We start from the raw sequence: 23,202 nt of genomic DNA, 5'->3' as shown, positions 1-23,202 counted from the left end.
TCCCGTGTGAGTCTCTCGTGTGCGCAGCGGTGACTGTGAAGCTGCCAGAATGGTGAGGGACCTGCTGACGTCACCACAGCCAGGAGGAATAGGGACTGTGACACAGCTGTCAGGAAGTGGCTCAGGGTGTTTATAGGTGTTGTAGTTTGTAGGCAGTGCTGCATCTCTGAGCAGCTACAGCCAGTCTAATACCTGGCTCCCTTTAAGACAGGGTTTACATCAGCATATTCTTTATTGTGTGTTTTATGTTCTTATTGGGGTTATTTTCCTGTGGGAGATGGAGATAGACTGCAGCGGTAGTTTACTGCCCTGCTTCAGTATTTCATGTACTCAGCAGGATGAGCATCATTATCTGACAGATTATTTCTGTAACTTTGGGATGTGTATATATTTCCTTTCGTGTGTTTTCCTCTCTCTACCTTGGAACAAAACACGCAACAATTCTTTACTTGGTCACCACCTTTTCTCATCCTAGTCATGCTTAATCCAAACTGCAAAACTTCAAGTTTAGGTCTCTTAGTACTGCCATTTGCACAAAAAAAAATTGATTACAAACATTTAAAAACGTACTTGCAAGATCATAATAATACACCGTTATATGAAAGCTAACTCTCTCTGGGCAGGACACTGCGAGGGGTACTGCCCACCAGAACTTCACAGGGATAAAGTCACGTAGCTGATTCACAGCTGGATACAATTCTACCTTGCTTCATGAAACTCAAAATCCAGACATTTGTCAACATATTTACTACAATGTCCATCTCAGTGATCTCAGTGTGTTAATGTCACTGTGCTACCCGTGCTCACTCAATCTTCACACTCCCAGGGTAATAAAACACGTGTTTTGCCAGACAGCGCACTTTCTTTCACTTCCATCTCTCTGCCCACCCCCACGCCCTGACGATGGTGATAAAACTCTTTCACAACTCTGCTCAACACAAACTCTGCTCAACAGAGCTGCTGGAAGAGGATGGCGGGTTTCTATTCAATTAAATAAAGCTACAGGACAGATTTTAAATCCTTAAAGCAATAATTGGTTGTCAGCTACTTTGTGAGCAGTACACGACTTTCCATGTAAGAAATAAAAACCAAAGGGATCGCTCTGAGGTTAAATTCCAAGCTGAAAAGACGAGACTTGACGTGTCTGCTCTGTAACTCTTCACTTTCCAGCTTGTCATTCATTATTTATTATTAATGTCATAAATAATATCTTCCATATCTCAATAAAATTGGAACATTCTTACAAGTGTAAGAAGACACGATACACAATGTGTCTCCTCTATAACTCTTATGTTTACAGAAAAATTCCCCCTGAGCCACACATTGTCCAACATTGCTCTTCTTGTGTCTAATAACCCTGTTACAAAAGGGAACAGAGCACATGTCCTTGTCTAAAGTTAAACTTGTTCATAGCTGAACAGCACACACGATGCCTGGTGGAGTTTAGCGTTCATTTCCTTCTTCGAATTAAACAGTGCTCCATTAAATCATGTACAGTATATCACCTTCTGCAACGCTTCTAGTTTAGCAGGATTTGTGTGATAAGCACGTTGATTAATGAGGGTGACATTACCCACTTTAGGACACAGGTTTGAGCCGGAGTGTCTGTTAATAAAACAGAGTGTGTTTTATTAAAGGTGTAACCCGTTTGTCTTCAGTTATGTTTGGTTTCAGCATGTTGATAAGCTGTTCTCCGGTTACTGGCAATTGCAGAAATTACCCTTCCTCCCTCCTTTGTTTAACCTAAAGAAACGCGTGAAGAAATCCTTCATCAGAAAACCATCACGCATTACAATTCATCCAGAACACACACTCAAGCCAGAGCCAGTTTTACCAGCAGCAGCCTCCTAGAGTAAATCTTTGGACTGCGCAATAATGTGCAGTGCAATATACAGCACGGTTTAAAGGTTTAAATTCTAAATTTTAATTGTTGGTTGATTACTGGCTGTTGACATTTGGATTAAGACAAAATACAGATTTTCTCAAACCTGAAAGAGACGTGTTCATAATAAGCTACTGCATAATAGTGGACTATTTTTGTGTGTTCGGCTATATGAGAAACACACCGAAAGTAATGCTCTGATCGCGCTTTGAGTGCAGCTCGCTACATTACAGTGCTCATTACTACTACAGGGACAAAAAAAGTTTAAAAAAACAAAACGAATGTCAAACTTTACCAAAATGTCCACCTGTGATATTTTATCTGCTTACTTACAGGTTCCATACTAATATTGTAGCGCATTCGCCTGGAGTAGCGTGATGCTACATTAAGAGACGCTGGCTTGGCAGCATCTTTCAAAATAAAAGTCCCCTAAAACCTGCCTGAGAAAAAATAATCCTGGACCAGGTAAAGTCACATTTATAGCACAACACTTTGTCCATCCTCAAAACTAGGTGGAATGTGATAAAGAGACCCACAGGTAATAGGAAATAGCTGTTCTTCATAAGTTTTTTTTAATTCTTGCAATCGTTTTTATATTGCTTCCTCCTTGCAAATGGACACAGAGCTGTGCTTTTCTAGACAGGAAAAAGTCTAATTTCTGACAAAAAAATCGTGCCTCTCCAAAAGTAGCTCAAATCTCTTCTACAGACCCACAGCTAATAGAAAATCACAATGGTTTCCTCAGATAAGTGTCTTTGCTAAAGTTGCTTGGGTTTATAAGAAAACTTGCCGTTCCCAGACTGGGACCATGCAGTGACCCCTCCCTTTACAGCTAAACAAACATTTGTGCCTCTCCAGAAATACCTCAGATCTACTCTAGAGATGTATAGCTAATAGAAAATCATCTTGGTTTGCCAGATAGGTGTCTTTGCTGAAGTTTCTGGGGTTGTTAAAGTTAGCTGTGTCACTTTCGTAAACTCCTCCTCTTAAGGACGCTCCAGCCCTTCCTTGTTTTTTACTCATCTCCTGTCACTTCGCTTAATGTTGCTATACTCCTCATACGCTACTGTGGTAGCTGAAGGATATTTATTTTGATTGAAATTCAGCTGTTGACATACACTTCCATGTCACTTAGTGTAGCTTGCATCATATTACTCTGACTTCCGCACTGGTTCACCGCTTCCGGGGCATTTATATTTTGTTTCCTGATGGGACACACCTGTTTCCTGTTGTTTTTCGGAATTAGCCCTTTCCCTACGCGGGTCAGCTGGTTTCTCCTGCTTAGGTCTAAGTCGAGTATGTCGAGCAGTTCATCCTGAAATACCTGTCCTGGATGACCCTTCCTCTGGTCAGCTTACTCACACTACCTTTTCAAATTAAAAGTGACCGCTCCATAGTGCTGCTCAGAGCATGACTAAATATTTTCAATGGGGACACTATGGAAAGCTATCTCAAAAGGACTGCACCTGACCATGAATTAAGGTGTACTTTAGTTAGGGCCAGTTAAAGACATGTTATGATGCAAACTAGTGAAAAAGCAGTCTAGTCAAAAGCACAATGTTGGCATATACAGTATATCTTCAGTGTCGTAGTTAATTCCACGGGATTCGAAGACCTGTCCGCTAATATTTATGACACCTGCATTTTCATGGGTAGTAGATACAGTAACACACTTGTCACCCAGTCTATTTCCAATCTCGAAAGTCAAGTGTCACAGCTGAGCACTAGCAGTGTCCCCACTGTTACAGGTGCTGAGGACTCAGATATTGATTTTGGATGCATAGAGAATTAAAATTATTCAATTTCTTCACTGTTTAAAAAAAATACATTAAGGCAATGGCGGATATAAACAGACAGGAGAACAAAGGGCCCAATGCCTATTTTGGTTCGAAACCTTTTTTTGTAAAAAGAAATTCTGTCATCAATCCCAATATGGACAGAAATACTAATAGGCAGATTTCAGCAATACCAAAAAATGGATGGACTACATCAACTTCTGAGGTAAAGTTCAAAATGAATGTATGGAAAGGTTAGGAACTTTTTACAAAGCACATAAAAGGGAATGTTGTGATAAGATAAGACTGAATTTGTCTAGAATAAGTAAGTCTCCTGCCCTTGTGAAAGAGGAGGAATGGAACAAGAAAAGAAAATTCCTCAACATCTCAGGCATTCATTCCAAAAAACCCCTATCAAGATAATCACACATTTTTAGTCTAAATGATAAATGCAAAATTGATGGTCATCCAAATTATCACAACAAGCTACTTATCATTAAACAGTGGTCTGGAAGCAACGATTTAGCTCTTGTCCACAAACTATTGTGATTCTGATTCCCAGAGCACATTCCACTGAGAACTGCAGTTGGAATTGGAAGGTGTTGGTAAAGTGCAATGTACTATTAAATCAACAATATGCCATGAAGGAAAGTCTATAAACAGAGGTGAACATTATTGGGTGGTACTTTTGTGCACTGGACAGAAATTTAGAATTAAAGTAAATGATGAAAACATCACAACACAGCCAACACATAGCATAAACTAAACTAATGTTGTGTTTGTTTTCTGGAAATAAAGGAGGCATCAGACAGAGACATATGTTGGTCAAACTATGTACTCACAGTTGAGAATGTCAATACTCATGAAACATAAAAAAACCTGGAGCCACTGAACAGTTACATATCAACTCCACTGCATAGTAAAGAGGCACTGAACGAGTCTTTGAATAGCTTGCAATCAGTGACGAAGAAACGGGCAGCGTTACCTGTAACAATACACAAGACTTTCAAGAGCCTTCTGGGATCTAAAGCTATTCAGATTTTCAAAAATACCCATATTTGCCGAACCATGTAAAATTGAAATAGAATCTAATATACAGTAAGAGAATTTCTTGTGAAACATCTATCGTCCAAAATTGGACTCCCAAGCCGTGGACTCCCGGAGGTTTTCTTGCAGTTAAATGAGGTTTTTCCTCCCCTCTGTGCTGTGCAGAATTGTTGTGTCCAGAGGATAATAGGCCAGATAACTAAAGCAGCACTTGAATGTTGTCTGAGTAGTTCTACACTCGAAATAATAAAAACTGATCTGATTTAAGAGAAAATACCATAGTGTAGTGTTTTGATACAGAACACCTGCAAGGTATCTTTACTTCCCAGTCTATCGGAACGCATGGGGGGGATCAGTTATCAACTGGTACTTGGGCACCATGTAACCCATCGTTTCCACATTACATCAACTCAAAAAGGCTGCATACCATGTCTGTGGCAGAGCCACCTTCCCAGAAAAGATACATCACCATTGAAGGTCTATTCAATCTTTTGGCTGTTTCAATACACTCTAATAAATTTAATATAGCAAAATTCCTAAGTTTTATAATATGTCTTACATTTACACCCCAAACAATTATCCCATAGACAGTAGGGAAAAAGTGTGAAATTTACACTTTATTTCAAACCAGAAAGGTGAAGTGTTAACAATGCCCACATTGCAATAACATGCCCTTCGAGACAAATCTAGTATCCGCTGCTAAAAGGCCCCTATAAACCCCAGGACCATTGGCAAAGGATGCTCATCTGGCAAAACCATGGTTATATACCATTAGCTGGGGGGTCTGTAGAAGAGATCTGAGTCACTTTTGGAGAGGCACAAATTTTGGTTTGGTCGGGAGGGGAATGAGACCAATCCCTGCACCATCACTGCACGGTCCCAGTCTGGGAACAGCAAGTAGTCTTATAAACCCCAGTAGCTTTAGCAAAGACGCTTATCTGAAAAAACCATGGCTATTTTCTATTAGCTGAGGGTCCGTAGAATAGATCTGAGGTATTTTTGAAGAGGCACAGATGTTTGTTTGGTCGGGAGCGGGGTGAGACCACTCCCTGTCCATGGCTGCACAGTCCCAGTCTGAGGATGGGAGGTGCTCTATAAACCCCAGCAACTTCAGCAAAGACATTTATCTGAGAAAACCATGGTGATTTTCTATTAGCTGTGGCTCTGTAGAATAAGTTTGAACTATTTTTTTTCTACCAAGTGCTACCAAGCCACCGTCTCTTAGTGAAGCTTGCATCATGTTACTCGTTCAGACAGGGTTACGAGAGGGAACTACCTGCCTCCATTATTCTCCTCCTATTCTTCTTTAAAATAGCCGTGGGTGAACATACCAGGCTCATATCACTGCTGCAGTACCGAAATACAATATGAGGTATTAATAAATATGTATATATAAACAACAGGATCAAAGAAGCTTAAAAAAAGCTGGAAGTGATATTAGAAAGCGTTGTTCACACTGATGAAGTAGACTCCTATTTAATACAGTCTCGTTTTAATAAATTCCCCTGTTTCTCTGGTAAATCCAGGTTTTATTGCTCATTTCAATGAGTTTTAACTCTTTACATTTCATTAGTGTGAAAGACGCGACCCTGTACTGGATAAAGCGCATAGAAACTGGACGGACCTTTGTTAATGACTGAAGACACTCAGTTTAAAGAGTTAATTAAACCAGTTTAAACTGGAACTGGGTACAACCCGGATCAAGACAAGAACTGAGAGATTCAGGACTCTCTCCCTCTGGTATCCTTTTATATATCTCTGTCCTGTTTCCTAAAAAAAAACCCACTAATACCCCGTGTAGGAAAGAAGGCTCGCTCGTCACTCCTGTTCTGTCCCAGTGTCGCAGTAACTGGGACTGAAGCAGACGGAGAGGAGATGCGCACTTCCAGAACTTTCCTTCCCGCTCGGTTATTCCAGCTGAGCCCCAGATGGACTTTTTCCCTCCTGAGGAAAGAGCATCTTCCCACACAAACAACCAATTTCTCTCGGAAACACTGGCAGCCCACAACACCCACAGCACAGGGAGCGTTTTTACCAGCTGTGCCGCCACACGGGCAGCAGGACTCCCCTCATCTGCAGAAACACCAGGGAAGAGCCTCCGCCATCCCTCCCAGCCCACAGGAGATTCCCGCTGGAAGGACCTGGCGGGGGATTCCGAGTCATTCCTGGAATTTCCAGGAAAGACGCAGTTCCTCACCTGGGAATAAAACAGCACTGAGAGGAGCTAGAGCGCTCTGGCCGGGATTTTCCAACTCAGAGCGTCGCCTAGCAACCGGCGCTCTCTCCTCGAGCCTGACGGCCAGTGTCTGGTCTCGCGCTGGGCTGTGGGAGCAGGATTTGGCACCAGTTTTCCTCTTTTATTCTTACGTAAAAGTCAATATCCCTCCCTTATCTGTCTGGATATAAGAAAGGTTATAAACCAGAGACACGCTGGGTAAGTACAGATCCCGGGACAGTGTGTGTGAGAGTAGGGGTGTGGACCCCAGTATCCTGGTCAGTACAGATCCCGGGACACTGTGTGTGAGAGTAGGGGTGTGGACCCCAGTGTCCTGACTGCTGGTCAGTACAGATCCCGGGACACTGTGTGTGAGAGTAGGGGTGTGGACCCCAGTGTCCTGACTGTTGGTCAGTACAGATCCAGGATGCTGTGTGTGAGAGTAGGGGTGTCGACTGAAGTGCTGTGACTTCGGTATTCTGATGACATAATAATCATCGATTCATTTCTGTCTTTAGGTATCCCCATTACCTGTAAAGCACTTTGAGTGAAGTGTCAAGAACAGCGTTATGTAAGAGTAAGGAATTATTATTTAATTTATCCATCAGTCTATGTAGCAGTGTTACTTTTCCACCAGGTGGCGCCAAACCAGCATCACAGAGCAGACGGGAAACAACTCGCTCAGATCAACTGGAAAAAAGGAGAAATGGCATCTGAGAGCTCAGCGCTCAGCCCTGGTGAGTTTTCTCTTGTTCTAACTGTCAGAGTATCGGAAAGGGAGTCACAGGGGGTCTCTTCTCTGTCGCAGAGCACAGCAACAGCTGGAAAAGTTTATTTCTGTCTGCTTAGAGTTTGTTGTGCCTGTCAAACGCACGGGGTCTGAACTAGGAGACAGATGGGAACTGATTTACTTTTAGTTTCTACTGTCATAAAACTATAAAACCTGATGTGTGTGGATTTGACGGAATATTTCACTGGCTTTTAATCAGAAGTTGTAAAACTTGATTCTTCACTTCATATGTACAAACACTGTTTCCTGATGGTCTTCAGTGGTGTGAACCCCGCTTGTTCTCTGAAGCTGTTCAGTGATGTGAACCCTGACTGCCAACTGTGTTTAGTGATATGAACACCTGACTGTTCTCTGACGGTGTTCAATGCTGTGAGCCCCTGTCTGTTTTCTGATGGTGTTCAGTGATGTGAAACCTGACTGAGTGTTCCCTGACAGTGTTCAATGGTGTGAACCCTGGCTTTTTGCTGATGGTCTTCAGTGATGTGAATGTTGACTGTTCGGTGATGGTGTTTAGTGATATGAACCCCAGTGGTTCACTGTTGGTGTTCAGGGGTGTGAAGCCTGGCTGTTTGCTGATGGTGTTGTGTTTACATGAGTGTTAATGACAGCAGCAGACATGATCAGTCATGGTTGTTACCTGGGTGTTTCTCAGAGGCAGTCTTCACTGTACTGTTTACAACAACTGAGAGCTTTTTCCCAAAACATTAGAAGAGAAGACTGGACATCTGGGTATTTCTTCAGAGTAGTCAGGGTATCAACTTTATAAACACTTACTTTCTTCCTCGAGACTATCCGCTATCCGCTCTCTCTCTCTGCCTCCTTGGCCTCTTGGCTGGGAGAAGGAAAGTAAGAGGCCAAGGAGGCAGAGAGAGAGGGAGCGGATAGCGCTTCCCAGTCTCGAGGAAGAAAGCAAGCACCGCGGGCAGGCCACGAGTACCTACTCCCAGCCAAGAGGCCAAGGATAGCGGAGCAAGAGAAAGGGGGAGGGGAGAGGAGAGAGCAGAGAGAGAACGTTGCTGCCGGATCCCACCCAGCTCAGCTGCTGCTTGGCCTTAACCCCCTAGGCTCAACCTAGAGCGATACCAGCTCAAGCTTTCTTCAGGATCTTCGATCGCCTTATAGACCTTTGGAAAGACAAGAACTGCGGGCATACTGCAGGCGGTGATGCAGCCTGTTCCCCAGAGGGGCTGCTGGGTAGGAGCTCACACACGTGTGGTGGTGTTTCCCCTGTAGCAGATCTCCTTACTTCCACTCCTGCCCTGGTTGGTGTCCGAGACCCTGTGAGCAGTGAAACCACCTAACCACCTCCCTCCTGTCCAACTGGGCTCCAGTGGTCTGGTGCTTTAGAACCTGTGTGGCACAGAGGAATGGGACAAGTTTGGGACTGAGCCAACAAAGCAGTCAGAGAGTAAACTAGCCCCCCTGGCAATGAGCTGTTAAAACATGAACAGCAGATGGAAACGCTGAAGGATGCTAATACGTAGTATTAATACTTATAATTCATGTTAATAAACAGGGGCTCAAACCGAGTGGTGTCTTTTACCTGAAGCAGAAGTTCCTTGTCAGGGAAGTTTTAGGAGCTGCAGTAACATGTTCACACTCCTATGCCACCAGAGGCTGTGGAGGTAAACGAATGTGAAAGTGTGAGCCCAGCTCTTCAGGAGTGAACACCAGACTCCAGACACGGAGAAGCGAGAGATTCCTGTAAGTACAGAAAGTAGAACTTTACAAAAACAGAAAAAACAAGCAGGATGGATGAAGTCACTGGGCTGTCAGAATGCTGGGGTTTTCTTGGTAACAATCAAGTAGTGAGATTTAGATTAAAACTAACTGATCAGAATGTGTTGCAGTGTCTCTGCATAGTCCTGCCTGAGACTGTCCTCAGAGCCCAGACCTGTAGAGACACTTCTGGAGACAAATGGTTGTTTTTTGTGAATTTCTGGAAGCTGGTCTGCTTTGATGATATTTAGTTTGTAATTGAGTTCTAATCTAAACTAATTTCTCATCTGCGTTTCTAATGAAGGTGAAGGTTGGGTGTTTTTCATCTCTGAGATAGGAGGGGTCATCGCAGTAAAATTAAAAAAGGTGTTAAAAATTTAAATCTGCATTTTACGATGGGGGAAGAAGATGAGAATTTTTATCAGCAACTTCAGTTGACATTTTACCAAGTTAGTCAAATGCTGAGGTTAAAATAGCTTTTATCTTTCAAGTTCTCTCAGTGCTTATTGGAATTCATTCTCTCTCTGTCCCATTTCCATTGGCTCAGACGAGAGCTGTTTTTTGACATGAACAGACACGTTGGGTGTCAGACTGGTTAAGTGAGATTCGTTATGTACAGTGGATATAAAAGGTCTACACACCCTTCTGAAATATTATTATGCAGGTTTATGTGATGTAAAGCCAGAAATCAAGATAAATCATGTAAAGGCCTGGACTTTGCGATTTTATGCCACTCTTCCTTGCAAAAAAAGTTCAAGCTCCTTCAAATTGCCAGGAGATCTCCTGTGCACAGCCCTCTTTAGATCATTCCAGAGGTTTTCTATGGGATAGAGGTCTGGGCTCTGACTAGGCCATTCCAAGACTTTGATCTTTTTCTGAAGCCATTCCTTGGTTGACTTGGATGTGTGTTTGGGGTCGTTATCATGTTGGAAGGTGAAATTCCACTTCATCTACAGCTTTCTGACAGAGGCCAGCAGGTTTTGTGCCAAAATATCTTGATATTTGGAGCTAGTCATTATCACATCTATCTTGACTAGAGCCCCTGTCCCAGCTGAAGAGAAGCAGCCCCAGAGCATGATGCTGCCACCACCATGCTTCACAGTAGGTTTGGTGTTCTTTGGATGATGGGCTGTGTTGTCTTTGTACCAAACGCATCTTTTAGAATTAAGGCCAGAAAGTTAAACCTTTGTCTCATCAGACCATAAGACATTTTCCTACATGGTTTGGGGTGATTAGATGGGCTTGGATGTTCTTTTTTGTGAATAATGGCTTCTGTCTTGCCACCCCACCCCATAGCCCAGACGTGTGCATAATACATGAGACCATTGTCACATGCAAAGAGTGACCAGTACCTGCCAGAAATTCCTGCAGCTCCTTTAATGTTGCTGTAGGCATCTTGATAGCCTCCCTGATAAGTTTTCTCCTTGTCCTATCATCAACTTTGGAGGGTTATCCTCATCTTGTCCCTGTGTCTCCACTTATTGATGATAGTCTTCACAGTGCTGCATGGTACATCCAATGCCTATGATATTCTTTTATACTTTATTCAACTTTATTGTCATTATACTTACAAAGGTGCATAGTATAATGAAAAGTGTTCCTCATTAGTCACTCAGGTGCAGTATATAAATAGGACAGAAGATAAGACAATAGACAGTAACACAATAGCAATAACAGTAATGTGTAATAACATAACATAAATAACATGTAATCAAGTAATCAAAAACTGTGCAAACAGAGAAAATATAACAGGACAAAAACAGTGCAAGGTCATTCTTGGAACAGTGCAAAAATAGTATGGTTAAAAATAGTATGGTTAATTAATAAATATTTTGACCGGTACAGTTTTACTGGGCTATTGTATCGGGACAGAACAATTTCGGCTTACATGTGTGTGTAGTGGTGTAGGAGTACAGTCCTTGTGGGTATAGGAAGACATTAGGAGACATCATAATATGATGGGAGGGAGTGGGGGAGATTTCATATCCCTCTCCTGATCGGTACCTTTCAACAATAAGATCTCGTAGATGTTTTGTCAGCTCCTTGCAGACCAAGGCTGTCCCAGTAGGATGCAACCTGAAAGTTTCAAGGAAATCCTACAGGAACGGCTGATTTTTATTTGGGGTTAATCAGAATCACTTTCATTGATGGCAGGTGTATGCTGCTTACCTTCGGACATTATTTTAAATGTGATTGGTTAACTCTGAACACAGCTACAGCCCCCATTATAAAAGGGTGTGCACACTTTTGCCACCAGGGTGTTGTAGGTTTTTTAATTTCAATATTTTTTTCCTAATAATTATCTATTTGTTTTTCTCTTTTATCTATTTTGTGTTTGCAAGGTCACATTAAAGATGGAAAAATGTATGACATGATTTATCTTGATTTCTGGTTTTACATCACAAAAACCAGCAATTTCAATAATTGTGTGTAGACTTCTTATATCCACTGTAACTACTCTTCTGTTTGTGCTCAACTGCTCATATGAGTGGGTTCTGTCAGACCTGTAGCCAGTGTAGTTCAGTTGGCACCTACAGTATTAATCATGTCTACCTGTAATAATTGTGTTTCCTCTTCAGAGACGTCCTGATCAAAACACTGTATCCCATCAACTCCAGGCATGAGAGGAACTGTATATAGTGTATATTTAATTAAAAATCTTATGCTTGAAACATAAATAATTGTATTGTAAAAATCTCATTATTACTTAATACTTATAAACTACTGTTCCTACAGACAGATACTTTAGAGTAGATATTTATAAGTTTGTTCTTAATCAATTATGAAGTTAATATAGTTTTTATTAAATAGTTAAAATAAATAAATAGTTAAATAAATAGTTTGTATTAGGACAGTATAGCTCTTTAAAACTCTCCTGAAGTGGAGAAATGGAAAATATGAGTAAATATGTTTCCTTTTGTGTTCTGCTCTGCCTGCTGAAAGACAAAAAGTTTTTTAAACTTGTCAATGTGGGACACTCTCTTCAGACTAAAGAGACTCAGTTCCTCCATCCTGTCAGTGTGGGTCACTCCCTTCAGACTAAAGAGACTCAGTTCCTCCAGCTTGTCAGTGTGGGACACTCCCTTCAGACTAAAGAGACTCAGTTCCCTCAGCCTGTCAGTGTGGGACACTCCCTTCAGACTAAAGAGACTCAGTTCTCTCAGCCTGTCAGTGTGGGACACTTCCTTCGGACTAAAGAGACTGAGTTCCTCCAGCCTGTCAGTGTTAATATACAGCCTGTGCCCCAGACTGGCTAATGTGAAGACATTCATGTGTTGTCTTTGTGTGGTGGTGTTTTCTCTGTAGTTGATCTTTGTGTTACACTCCTGCCCTGGTTGGTGTTTGTAATCCTGTGAGATGGAGAAAGATGAAAAAGGGGAAATTTTATCACCTCCTTCTGTACTTCACCCGAGGCTGTCAGGTCAATGAATGTGAAAGTGCGAGCCTACTTATTCAGGAGTTCACGGGTTTGGGGTTAGTGTTAGTGTTCGGGTTTATTATTATCACTTCTCAGGAACCTGTAGCAAGGGCTCCATGTTTCTGTCCAGCAAACTGTTTGGCAGATATTTTGGCTTCAGTATAGCACGTAGGTCTGCTCGGCAGTATTGGATTTAATCCAGCTCTTCTCACTGAGCTCTGCAGAAGTTTTCAGCGCCAGCGTCGCCCAGCACATGAAGCCAGTCTTTGGTCTAAGCAGCAGTCTCTGCAGCCTCAGGACAGTGCATCAGATACGGACGCTCGCCAGTCCATCTCATCTGCACTCGAGGCTGTACCTGTTTCTGACTCGCAGTGTTTGGCAGCAATTTCAACTTAAAGTCAATAAGGGCCTTATCTCTGCACGGCACCCTCAGAGGCCTCCGGGGTCTTATATCCGCGCGGCCTCCAGCCAGCCTCCAGCTTTTAGTTTCATACTTTGACATCTCTTGCTTAATTTTTTGTTATTCTGCTGCTAGACAGACCACGAAGCAGATGCTACATCCAAAAAAAGTCACAAGCACTCAATCAGTGAGAACATTCACCTCTATTTTTCTGTGGCTTGTGATTTTTTTACCCTTTTTTCTCTTTTTCCTTCAAAGCTACAGCTCTCCCACCATCTCCAGACAGTCTCCTTCCGCTGGCATAACTCTCTGCAATTCCGACAGCTGTATTCAAACCAGTCTCTCTGCTGCATCAAGGCAGCTTTTTTTCCAACTTCCAATTATTTTATACAGCTCTGGTTTCAATCAGCCTGCCTTATTACTTCATCATCTCTCATTAAAAGCCTGAAGAGGTTCCGCTGTGAACCTGCACTTGGAGCTTGGCTTGTCATTAAGCACTGTGCCGAGATCTCAGGGCCCAAAGCATAACATTAGGAATGTATTGTAGTAAATAAATTTTATGATATGGCTGGCCAGGATCCCTGCCCTCCATCGATAATGACACAAATCAGCAGTTAAAGACTCTGTGTATCACCATGATATTGAAAACCATTGGGCTTCATACCTGGGCAAACAATGTATTTCCTCTACTTTGTGATGCAGTTGACTTAGCTCTGCCTGAAAATACTGTGTAGTTTTTTTAATAAATTCTGGGAAAAAAGAGGGACCAGTGGTTTTTTCTCTTCTTGGCCCAGAAGAAGTTGTGATCCAAAACCAAGTTCTTACAGCTTTCTCTTTTCTCCTCTTTTTCTGATGAACTAGGACAAGATGGAAAACCCAGAGGAGTCTTTCAGAGAGAGAATGGACGAGGTGAGACAAGACCTCACAGAGCTTCAGAAACTGCACAAGGGAGGCAAAGACCGAAACAGTGCTGAGGTGAGAGAACTGGAAGACAAGATTCGCTCAGCCCTTGACGTTCCTCAGGAATGCTGGGTACCTGCTGGAGAGTCTCTAAACGAGCTGGTGGAAAATCTGCACCAACAGCTCAACCTTCTGGAAGACTCCTCCCTGTCTCACCCTGGGAATGTTCCTGATGAGGATGTGTTAAGAAGCGCGTCTGGAGGCCTGGCTCTGCAGGGAGTCTACTGCACTGGGATTCTGGAGAACATGCTGGAGAAGAGAGAGCAGCTCATTGAGGTTCCTGAGGGCTTCTCACTGCACAGACCCCAGCACAGCTCGCTTTATGAGAAGGAAGCATTTTCCTCCTGCACATCTCTGACCTTCTTCCAGAAGGTCGTGGAAAAGCTCGGCTACACTTTTAGCATTTCAGCAAAAGTTAGATTTAAAGTTTTTACTGTTGAAAACACAACAGAAAAGTCACACTGTACTAAAGAACAGGGGAAATCTCACACATCCTCCTCTGAAGAGTCCTGCGTGTGGAAAACGATGTACAGTTATGTCCCACTGGCGTCCAGCTTTATTCAGAAGGACAAACTGAAGCTGTCAAGTGCTGCCATGAAAGACCTTAGAGACATAGAAGCAGTGCTGATCAACAGTGATGAGGGTGACATGACCCCTGAGTTACTGGACAGAGTTGGTGAGTTTTTCAAGAGATTTGGTTCCCACGCTGACCAGGGTCCTCTTCACTTTGGTGGGGTGTTCTGGTGGAAGGCCTCTGCCCAGGGGTTCAGCAGCAGTGAAGTCAGACAGATGAACAGCCTGATATCTGAAGCCTTACATCTCTATGTTGGTGCTGGATACAGTAAATTAACCTCTTTATGTTCACCTAAAGAGAGCAATGTCGCTGGAATCAGAAAACATTTCTTATTACTGAAAAAAATATTTTTTTCAATCACTGCGCCTAAAAGTGAAGTGAGCGTGTCTGCATCACAGCTGAAAGGATCCTTTACTGGGAGCTACAGTGAAGCACAGATGAGCAGAGTGAAGCTTTCTGTCTCTAAAACTGGGGGACCTGCTGAAACCAACAATCACCTGCAGTGGAAGTGTGCTCTGGTCAGCAGTAACAGGACCTGGCAGGTGATAGACAGAGGAACCAGTTTGATTCCTGTGTGGGACATCATCCTGTCTGCTCACACTCAAGACTTCACAGACCCTTTCAGACTGAGCAGCAGCCTGCTGGAGGCCTACAGAAGGATCACAGGGCAGGACGCAGACCTGATGTTGACACACATTGTTAATAAAATGAAAATGGAAGATTTTACTAATTTGCTTCAAAAACTGGGAATTAAGTCTGTGTATTCCAGCAAAATTGAAAAATCAGAGGTTCTTGTCATTGACAGTCTATCACTCAGTGCCAAGAAGCCAACAACAGAGACACAGCTGTGTTCTTACTATCTCTACAAGCTCATGACGCTGGACTACAGTGCTCGGTTTTTTGTACTGAAACTTCCAGATAATGAATTTAAGAAAAGCAGTCCAGACAACCAGTGTTCCAGTAAAAACAAAAGGAGTGACTTCTTCAGCGTTGGACAGGAGGAAGATGAAGAGGATAACAAACTAGACTCATATATTCACCCCATGGACGTCCACATGGCTGTGTTCCACTGCTCTGGTGACTTCCTGAGAGCGTTCCTCTTCAACAAGCTCTCCACCTGTCAGTTTGCCTTGCCCCTCCTGGTGCCCAGCCCTGAGACTGGGGCAGTGGAGCTCCCTCTGTGGGCCCTGAGGCAGGTCAAGAGGTCCTGGTGCAGTAAGGAGCTCTCAGTGAGAGGCAGCTCTGTGAAACACAACTGCAGGGACATGTTCAACACTCCAGTGCCAACTGTGTCCTTCATCAGGCTGGGATCATCCTCCATCTCAAAATCCCAGATCCTGAACAGTGTCATCAGCCCCAAGAGACACAGTGTGTTTTTCCACCGGCACTGCAGGGGCAGCTCCCCAGACTGCCTGCTCATGGACGGGGTGGTGGAGATCGCCTGGTACTGTCCAGGAGGCAGGAAGGACGACGTGTTCGACAGCTGTGTGGCTTTCCTGAACCTTCACGGAGATGCCAGCCAACACCCAGAGCAGCTGCAGTTTCTCCAGGAGGTCAGCACTGTCAACGTGCTTCTGATCCCAGAGTCTCCGCTGGTTGGAGAAGAGAAGAAGAAAGCTGAGGCTCTTTCCAACTCTCCTGTCCCCCTGATCTGTCTGTTTGCTGGACAGAGTAAAGTCTCTCCAGGAAACAATCCAACCAAAGTGAGACTGGCAGCCAAGAACAGGAGCGAAGGTAATCTGACTGATGAGATCAGTTCACACATCAAACACTGCATCTCCACTGTGAACAAGACCTCCAGCCTGCAGACATACTTACAGGCAGCGAGACGACAGCAGTTCAGGGTGGATGAAGAAAGCGAATTCTGTACAGAAGGGAAGGAAAAGGCCAAGATTTTGTTGAATCTGTTGAAAGAGGAGAGATTATCAACCCTAAAAGAGACTCTGCTGCCTCTGCAGGGTGAGCTGTGGCACAGGTGGTGCATGAAGGACAAAGAACAATATCGTCTGAACAGCAAAGCGAACAAAAGTATTGAACAGCAAATGAGTGAGATCAGAGCTGAGAAAACAGCCCTCCGTCATGAACAGCTGAAGAGAGCTTTCCCTCTCCATGACTTCACGAGATCCTTCCTAGAGTGTTTAACTTCAGCAGATCCACAAGACACCAAGCTGTTCATGCTGCACTGGCTAGGGATGTATCTAGATGAACTGACTGCAGACACGCTGAATGAACTTCAGGAGAAATACCACTCCACGTGGACAACACTGAGACTGAAAGACAAGAGTAAGGACAAGGATCAGGAAATTAAACTGCAGAAGGATCTGAACACAATATCTAAACAGATTAGTGCTGCTACTCTCGGACTTCAACACCTCATGAGAGAAACCGCTCAGCTCTATGAAGCTGGTCAATCAGGAGAGAGTCTAAAAAATCAGAGACAGTTTCTCAGTGTCCTTCCTGCTGTTGGAGCGGAGATGCTGATGTCAGGACACCCTCTGGAGCTGATGGACGGAGATGCTGCCCATGTGCCCCTGGTGTGGATTGAGGCCGTCCTGGACAAGCTCACTGAGAGACTTGGAGACAGAAAGGTGTTTGTCCTCTCAGTCCTTGGAGTCCAGAGCTCAGGAAAGTCCACTCTGCTGAACACAATGTTTGGGCTGCAGTTCACAGTGAGTGCAGGCAGGTGCACCAGGGGAGCGTTCATGCAGTTAGTGAGAGTGAGTGAGGAGGTCAGAGCCCAGCTGCAGTATGACTTTGTCTTGGTGGTGGACACAGAGGGGCTTCGGTCACCAGAGCTCAGTAATAAAACCTCACTGAGTCATGACAATGAATTAGCAACTTTAATTATCGGGATTGGGGACATGACTCTTATCAACATCATGGGAGAGAATCCGTCTGAAATGCAGGACATTCTCCAGATTTGCGTCCAGGCATTTCTGAGAATGACAAGTGTTCAGATCAAACCAAGTTGTATTTTTGTGCACCAGAATGTTGCAGAAGCTTCAGCGAATGACAAGAATATGGAGGGAAGGAGGTGTCTCCTGGAGAAACTGGATGAAATGGCCCGCATTGCTGCTACAGAGGAAAAGCATGAAGTTACTGGCTTCAGTGATATAATCCAGTTCGATGTGGAATCACAGGTTTTCTACTTCAAAAACCTTCTGGAAGGAGACCCTCCGATGGCTCCTCCCAACCCCTCCTACAGCCAGAATGTCCAGGAGCTGAAGATGAAGCTCCTCAGTGTTGCTCAGTGGCAGCCTAGAGTGAAGTTTCCCTCACTGTCCGAGTTTAAATTACGGATCAGAGATGTCTGGAATGCACTGCTGGGGGAGAACTTTGTCTTCAGCTTCAGAAACACCCTGGAAATGTTGGTTTACAGTAAACTGGAGGAGAAGTACGGAGAGTGGTCATGGAAGATGAGGAAAAGAGCCCTGGAGATACAGAACAGACTGAGCAACCAAATTAACAATAATATAGTTCAGGCTGTGACATTGTCAGATCTGATGAGAGAATTTAATGGGGTTTACAGCACTCTGACAGCTGAAATAGAGAAGTATTTTAAAGAGGAAAAAAAACAGGAGATCTTGATTAACTGGAAGGTGAATGTTGATAAAAGATTTGAGATCCTGAGGAATGAGCTCACTGAAGAAACCCGAAAACAGAGCAATGAACTGATCAGACTGAAGAAATTCCGATTAGAGCTGGACAGGAAGAAATCAGAATATGAATCAGAACTGATTAAAATGAGCAAAGACCTGGCTTCCAGACTGAAGGAGCAGAAGCTCAGTGATAAGAAAGTGGAGGAGCAGTTTGACAGACTCTGGAAGAGCTGGGTGACCAGAGTGTCCTCAGAGCTGCCCCCTGAGGAACAGCTGGACATCAGAGCCACAGTGCAGAACATCCTGCTGGAGAAATTCAAGAACCAGGGAGATGTCCTCAACAAGATTGTCAACAGAGAGGAGATGTTCCAGTTCAATAAGAAAAAACACATCAAACAAAGCTGGGCAAGATCTGTATGGAACACAGTTACTTCTCAAGACCCACAGTGCGGGTTTCATGGGAATGAACTCACTCAGCACATACAGAGAGCTGTTAATAAATACATTGACAGGAGAGAAGGGGAGAAAGTGGATTTCAATGAAAACTTCATCCATGAAATCCTGGGGCTGATAAAAAGTAACATAACTGATTATGAAAAGTCTACAGAGCAAAATATATTCACAAAGGAGTACGAGTTTGAACTGTCTGTCTATCTGTGCTTTACTGCAGCACCACAATTTGAGAAACTACACACAGCCTTCAGGAGAGCCAACAATCCTCTGATTTACCTCGAGAGTAAGAGGGATCAGTACCTTGACTCTTTTAAGAGCTTCTGTAAAGGAGCCACATCTGTCACATTCTTTGTAGATTTTTTGTGCAGATGTCTCAAACCTGCGATCCAGCAGGCAGTGTGTGCTAAGACCTGTATCCAGATCACAGATGATATGAAATCTAACTGCCCTGCTTTCAGTGGTAACAGATCCAACCTGGAGAACCACATTCTGAGACACCTCGCTGAGCAGGAGGACTTTGACTCCTATATGGAATATATTAACCAGCCAAAGGATTATTTTGAGAGGTTTATAAGGGAGCGTGTTGAAAGATACTGTAGAAACAACAGTGATCAACTGAGAGTGATGTTTAATACCAATCTGACTGACCTAGTACAGCAGGTTATAACAGTGAACACTACTGTCACTGCAGCTGTGAGAGAGAGACATGGTGGTGCCACCTTGTGGCTGGATGACTTCTGTGTAGCACTCAGTGATCATATGGAGCTCCCCAGACAGGACTTCAGAAACATTGAAAATGAAGACATCACAGACCTGAAGTTCCTCAGAGAAACGATGGACAGATCACTTGAGGAGATACTGGAAAATCTTCAGAAAGAAAGCAGCAGCAAACCTGACCTTGACTTAAAGATGTTCAGACTCAGACCTGATGAGATTCTGTGTGAGGCGCTCAGTGGATGTTGGGAACAGTGTCCCTTCTGTAAAGCCATCTGTACAAACACCATCCCTGGCCATGAGACTGACCACAGTGTCCAGTTTCACCGATCAAAAGCTCTGGCTGGCTGGCATCGCCGTGGAACTGATGAATTCTCTGTTGATTTTTGTACCACTTCAGTCAGCAGTGACAAGAGATTCAGGCCTTTGAGTTCCAGTAGTTCTTTCCCTTATAAGACCTACAGAGCAGCAGGTGAACCTTACAGTAGATGGAGCATCACCCCAGATAACAGCGAACAGTCCTACTGGAAATGGTTCATCTGTACTTTCAGGTCACAGCTGGAGGGGAAATTAAAGCTAAAATTTGAAGGTAGTGGTGAAATTCCCGATGAGTGGAAAACAATTGAAAAGAGGAAATGAAGTAACTTTAGATCTGAGAAAGAAAAAAGTACCATTAATAACAAAATTTAAAGATGAACTTTTCATATAAATGTCTTTTTGTATAAACTGACACCTGCAATGGTGTAAAAATGAAGTGATATCAAACAAACAGTTCTACTGGAAATGGTTCATCTGTACTTTTAGGATAAAGATCGAGCAGGAATTTGGACTGAAATTCACAGGTCTGGGTAAACTCCCTCAAGACTGGGACAGAAGCAAAAAGGAAGCAGCCCTGAGAGACGTGTAGTAAACCCACATCAGTGTAAATATTTAGGTATTCAGGGACACCGATTCAGAGGGATTATGGATCAATCCTTTCAGGAGCTCACCTACGGATCAAGTCAGTCTTACAGGTCCTCATATCATATCGTCATGCTCATCTGTAACAAATCTGGTTATTAATGAACAGATGAGAAGCTCTCTGGGTTAGATATGGTAACATATGGCCTTCAGATTGATTTAGGATTGAGGTTCCAAAAAGAGAACTGTCTCCCAGTAAAATTATTTCAGTACTAGAATGTCACAGAAAGCTCTCACTCAACAGACATTTAGACACTGAATAGTGAATGAGTAACTGCAGATTTCTGCAACTATTGTGTTTTATTTTAACCTGAAATTGGTTTTATCTTTAAACTTTATTCTGACATTTGTTTTGCTGTTTGTGAAAAGTCATTCAGAGTTTGACTAAGGAACTTCATGCTGTATTTTGAAGCTGTGGGTGTGATGTCCACAGGAAATCCCGGCATCTGCTCTCATACTCCATCAGGGGTCGGGTTTTCTGTGTAGGAAAATTCTTATGTTTACTGTGCTGATAAATTCTTATATCCTCTGGTGTGTGATTAATGGAAAAAGATTAAAATAGGGAAAAAAATGATATACTGCAATAGAAACACAATACATTGAAATGGTAATTGAAAATTGGTGACAGTTGGTGACAAAACTTTCTTCTGCTCCTGTACTGACAGATGGGATAATTACTGCTTCTAACTTAAATATCTAATAAAGGAAATCACAATCAAATGTGACAAACTGTATCTTTTTACAAGCATTAAAAAGTAGTGACATTTCACTTGGGTTGTTTTCTTCATTTTGAACTGTTTGTTGTTTGACAAACATACAATTTTGCAATACATCATACCAGATTAATCTGCCAGTACAGTTCCCTCCAGTTTTACAATCAGCGATTCTGTATACTTTCTTCACTTTCAGTCAAATGACACTACAAGTCCAGACCACTGAAACCCCCACCATGGTCAAATTATTAGGATCCCTACTTAAAGATCTTAAAGTGTTCCGACAAAGCCTGAAATGAAATAAACAAACATACCATACAACTTCAACACCTCAATGGTTCTGTTTTTATCAGCTGACATAGTAGTGAGCACAGAGCTGTAAACTGTAACTGCTCTACAGAGGGCAGAAATACACACAATATTAAGTCTTGTTTTCACCCTTTTATACCTGCTACATCTTAGTTGCAGGGTAGTGCAGTGGTTAACATCGCTGCCTGGCTTCAGTTCCTGGGGGACTGTCTGTGTGGTGTTTGCATGTTTGTGTTCACTTGGGTTTCGGGTTAATTGGCTTGTGGGAAAATTGGCCCTGGTGTGAATGTGTGTGTGTGTCTGTGTGTACCCTGCGATACACACAGACACACACACAGACTGGCGGGACGGGATGTCCTGGTGTGTGTGAGTGTGTGTTTGTGTGTCTATGTGTGCCCTGAGACAGACTGGCATCCCGTCCAGGGTGTGTGAGTGTGTGTTTGTGTGTCTGTGTCCAGGGTGTGTGTGCTGTCTTACACCCATTGCTTGTCAGGACAGACTATGGCTCCCCTGCAATCCTGGATTAGAAAATGGACAGATATACAAAACAATATATAAACAATATATAAACAATTATATTTCTATTGGTAAAAAAGCCCTCCATACAAGAAATACTACATGGTGCAGAGGAGTGTACTGTTGTGTACTGTTGTCTTGTACAGAGGACATCTTGTTACTGACCCACACACACTCACCAGTAGGAGAATATGGTGACTGTGGCTGTTTTTCCCAGGTGTGTCCCTAAACCATATTGCAATATGAATAAATACCTTACTGAGTGAATGAGAATTACATTCACATGAAACAAATGGTCAGTAATAATTCTGTAAAATAGGAATCTTCACTGGTATATTAATATATATTTTAATTAAAATGTTATATTTCTTCTACCTGCTACACTACATCTGTTCTCACCCCTCCGTCTGGGCAGAGAGGGTGTAAGGTGCGGTAATAAGCCCCTTTATGATTTAAAAGATTATTAACAGGATAATATAGTCAAAACCGTCCTTCGGATGAGACGTAAAACTGAGGTCCTGACTCTCTGTGATCATTAAAAATCCCAGGGGTTTCTCGAAAAGAGTAGGAGTGTAACCCCGGCGTCCTGGCCAAATTTCCCATTGGCCCTTACCATTCATGGCCTCCTAATAACCCCCATCTCTGAATTGGCTTCATTACTCTGCTCTCCTCTCCACTGATAGCTGATGTGGGGCGAGCGTTCGGGTGCACTATGGCTGCCGTCGCATCATCCAGGTGGGGCTGCACACTGGTGGTGGTGGAGGGGAGTCCCCATTACCTGTAAATTGTTTTGAGTGGAGTGTCCAGAAAAGCGCTATATAAGTGTCAGCAATAATTATTGTTATTATAAAATGCCCCTTACTGAAAGCAGAAATATACAAACCAGCCCGCGAAGGAGTCGGTGTTTAATAATAATATAATAATAATAACAACAACAACTCAAACGTACAAATGTCAAATCGTCATTGATAGAAGCCGCCAACAGTTCCTGCTGTAATGCTCTGTTATGTACCACTCTCATATTTTCATTGTTTAATAGAGAGACTCGGAGAAGGGTGAATACTCGTGTGTCTTTACTTGATCAACCTCACTTCCTCCCACATTTCCGGGTATTGTGGGTAATGTAGTACACAAGCGGCTCGCCAGATACAGCAGGTA

The 23,202-nt window shown here is 43.1% G+C and overlaps 1 protein-coding gene and 1 long non-coding RNA gene across 3 annotated transcripts; one reads left to right on the top strand and one right to left on the bottom strand.

Moving 5' to 3' along the window:
- Nucleotides 1-7,503: 7,503 nt before the first annotated feature.
- On the top strand, nt 7,504-21,273 carry LOC148663696 (interferon-induced very large GTPase 1-like). Of its 2 annotated transcripts, none has more exons than XM_088631409.1 (2): nt 7,504-7,656; nt 14,108-21,273. In XM_088631409.1, exon 2 carries the CDS (start codon nt 14,114-14,116, stop codon nt 20,183-20,185), a length of 6,072 nt encoding a protein of 2,023 aa, XP_088487535.1. In that variant the 5' UTR covers nt 7,504-7,656; nt 14,108-14,113; the 3' UTR covers nt 20,186-21,273. The 2 variants fall into 2 exon arrangements, with proteins under 2 accessions (XP_088487535.1, XP_088487534.1); XM_088631408.1 differs by lacking the exon at nt 7,504-7,656 and adding an exon at nt 9,348-9,413.
- On the bottom strand, nt 8,682-11,447 carry LOC148663697 (uncharacterized). Its single transcript, XR_015936447.1, has 3 exons — nt 10,781-11,447; nt 9,253-9,411; nt 8,682-9,059 (listed from the first exon to the last, which is right to left on the bottom strand). It is a non-coding gene; the product is annotated as an uncharacterized LOC148663697 (long non-coding RNA).
- Nucleotides 21,274-23,202: the final 1,929 nt, after the last annotated feature.

This window comes from Lepisosteus platostomus, chromosome 5 (genome assembly GCF_059453375.1).
Source record: "Lepisosteus platostomus isolate fLepPlt1 chromosome 5, fLepPlt1.hap1, whole genome shotgun sequence".
Taxonomy (NCBI): Eukaryota; Metazoa; Chordata; class Actinopteri; order Semionotiformes; family Lepisosteidae; genus Lepisosteus; species Lepisosteus platostomus.
Note: the sequence above shows the minus strand (reverse complement) of the source record. Positions and strands in the feature narration are given on the sequence as shown.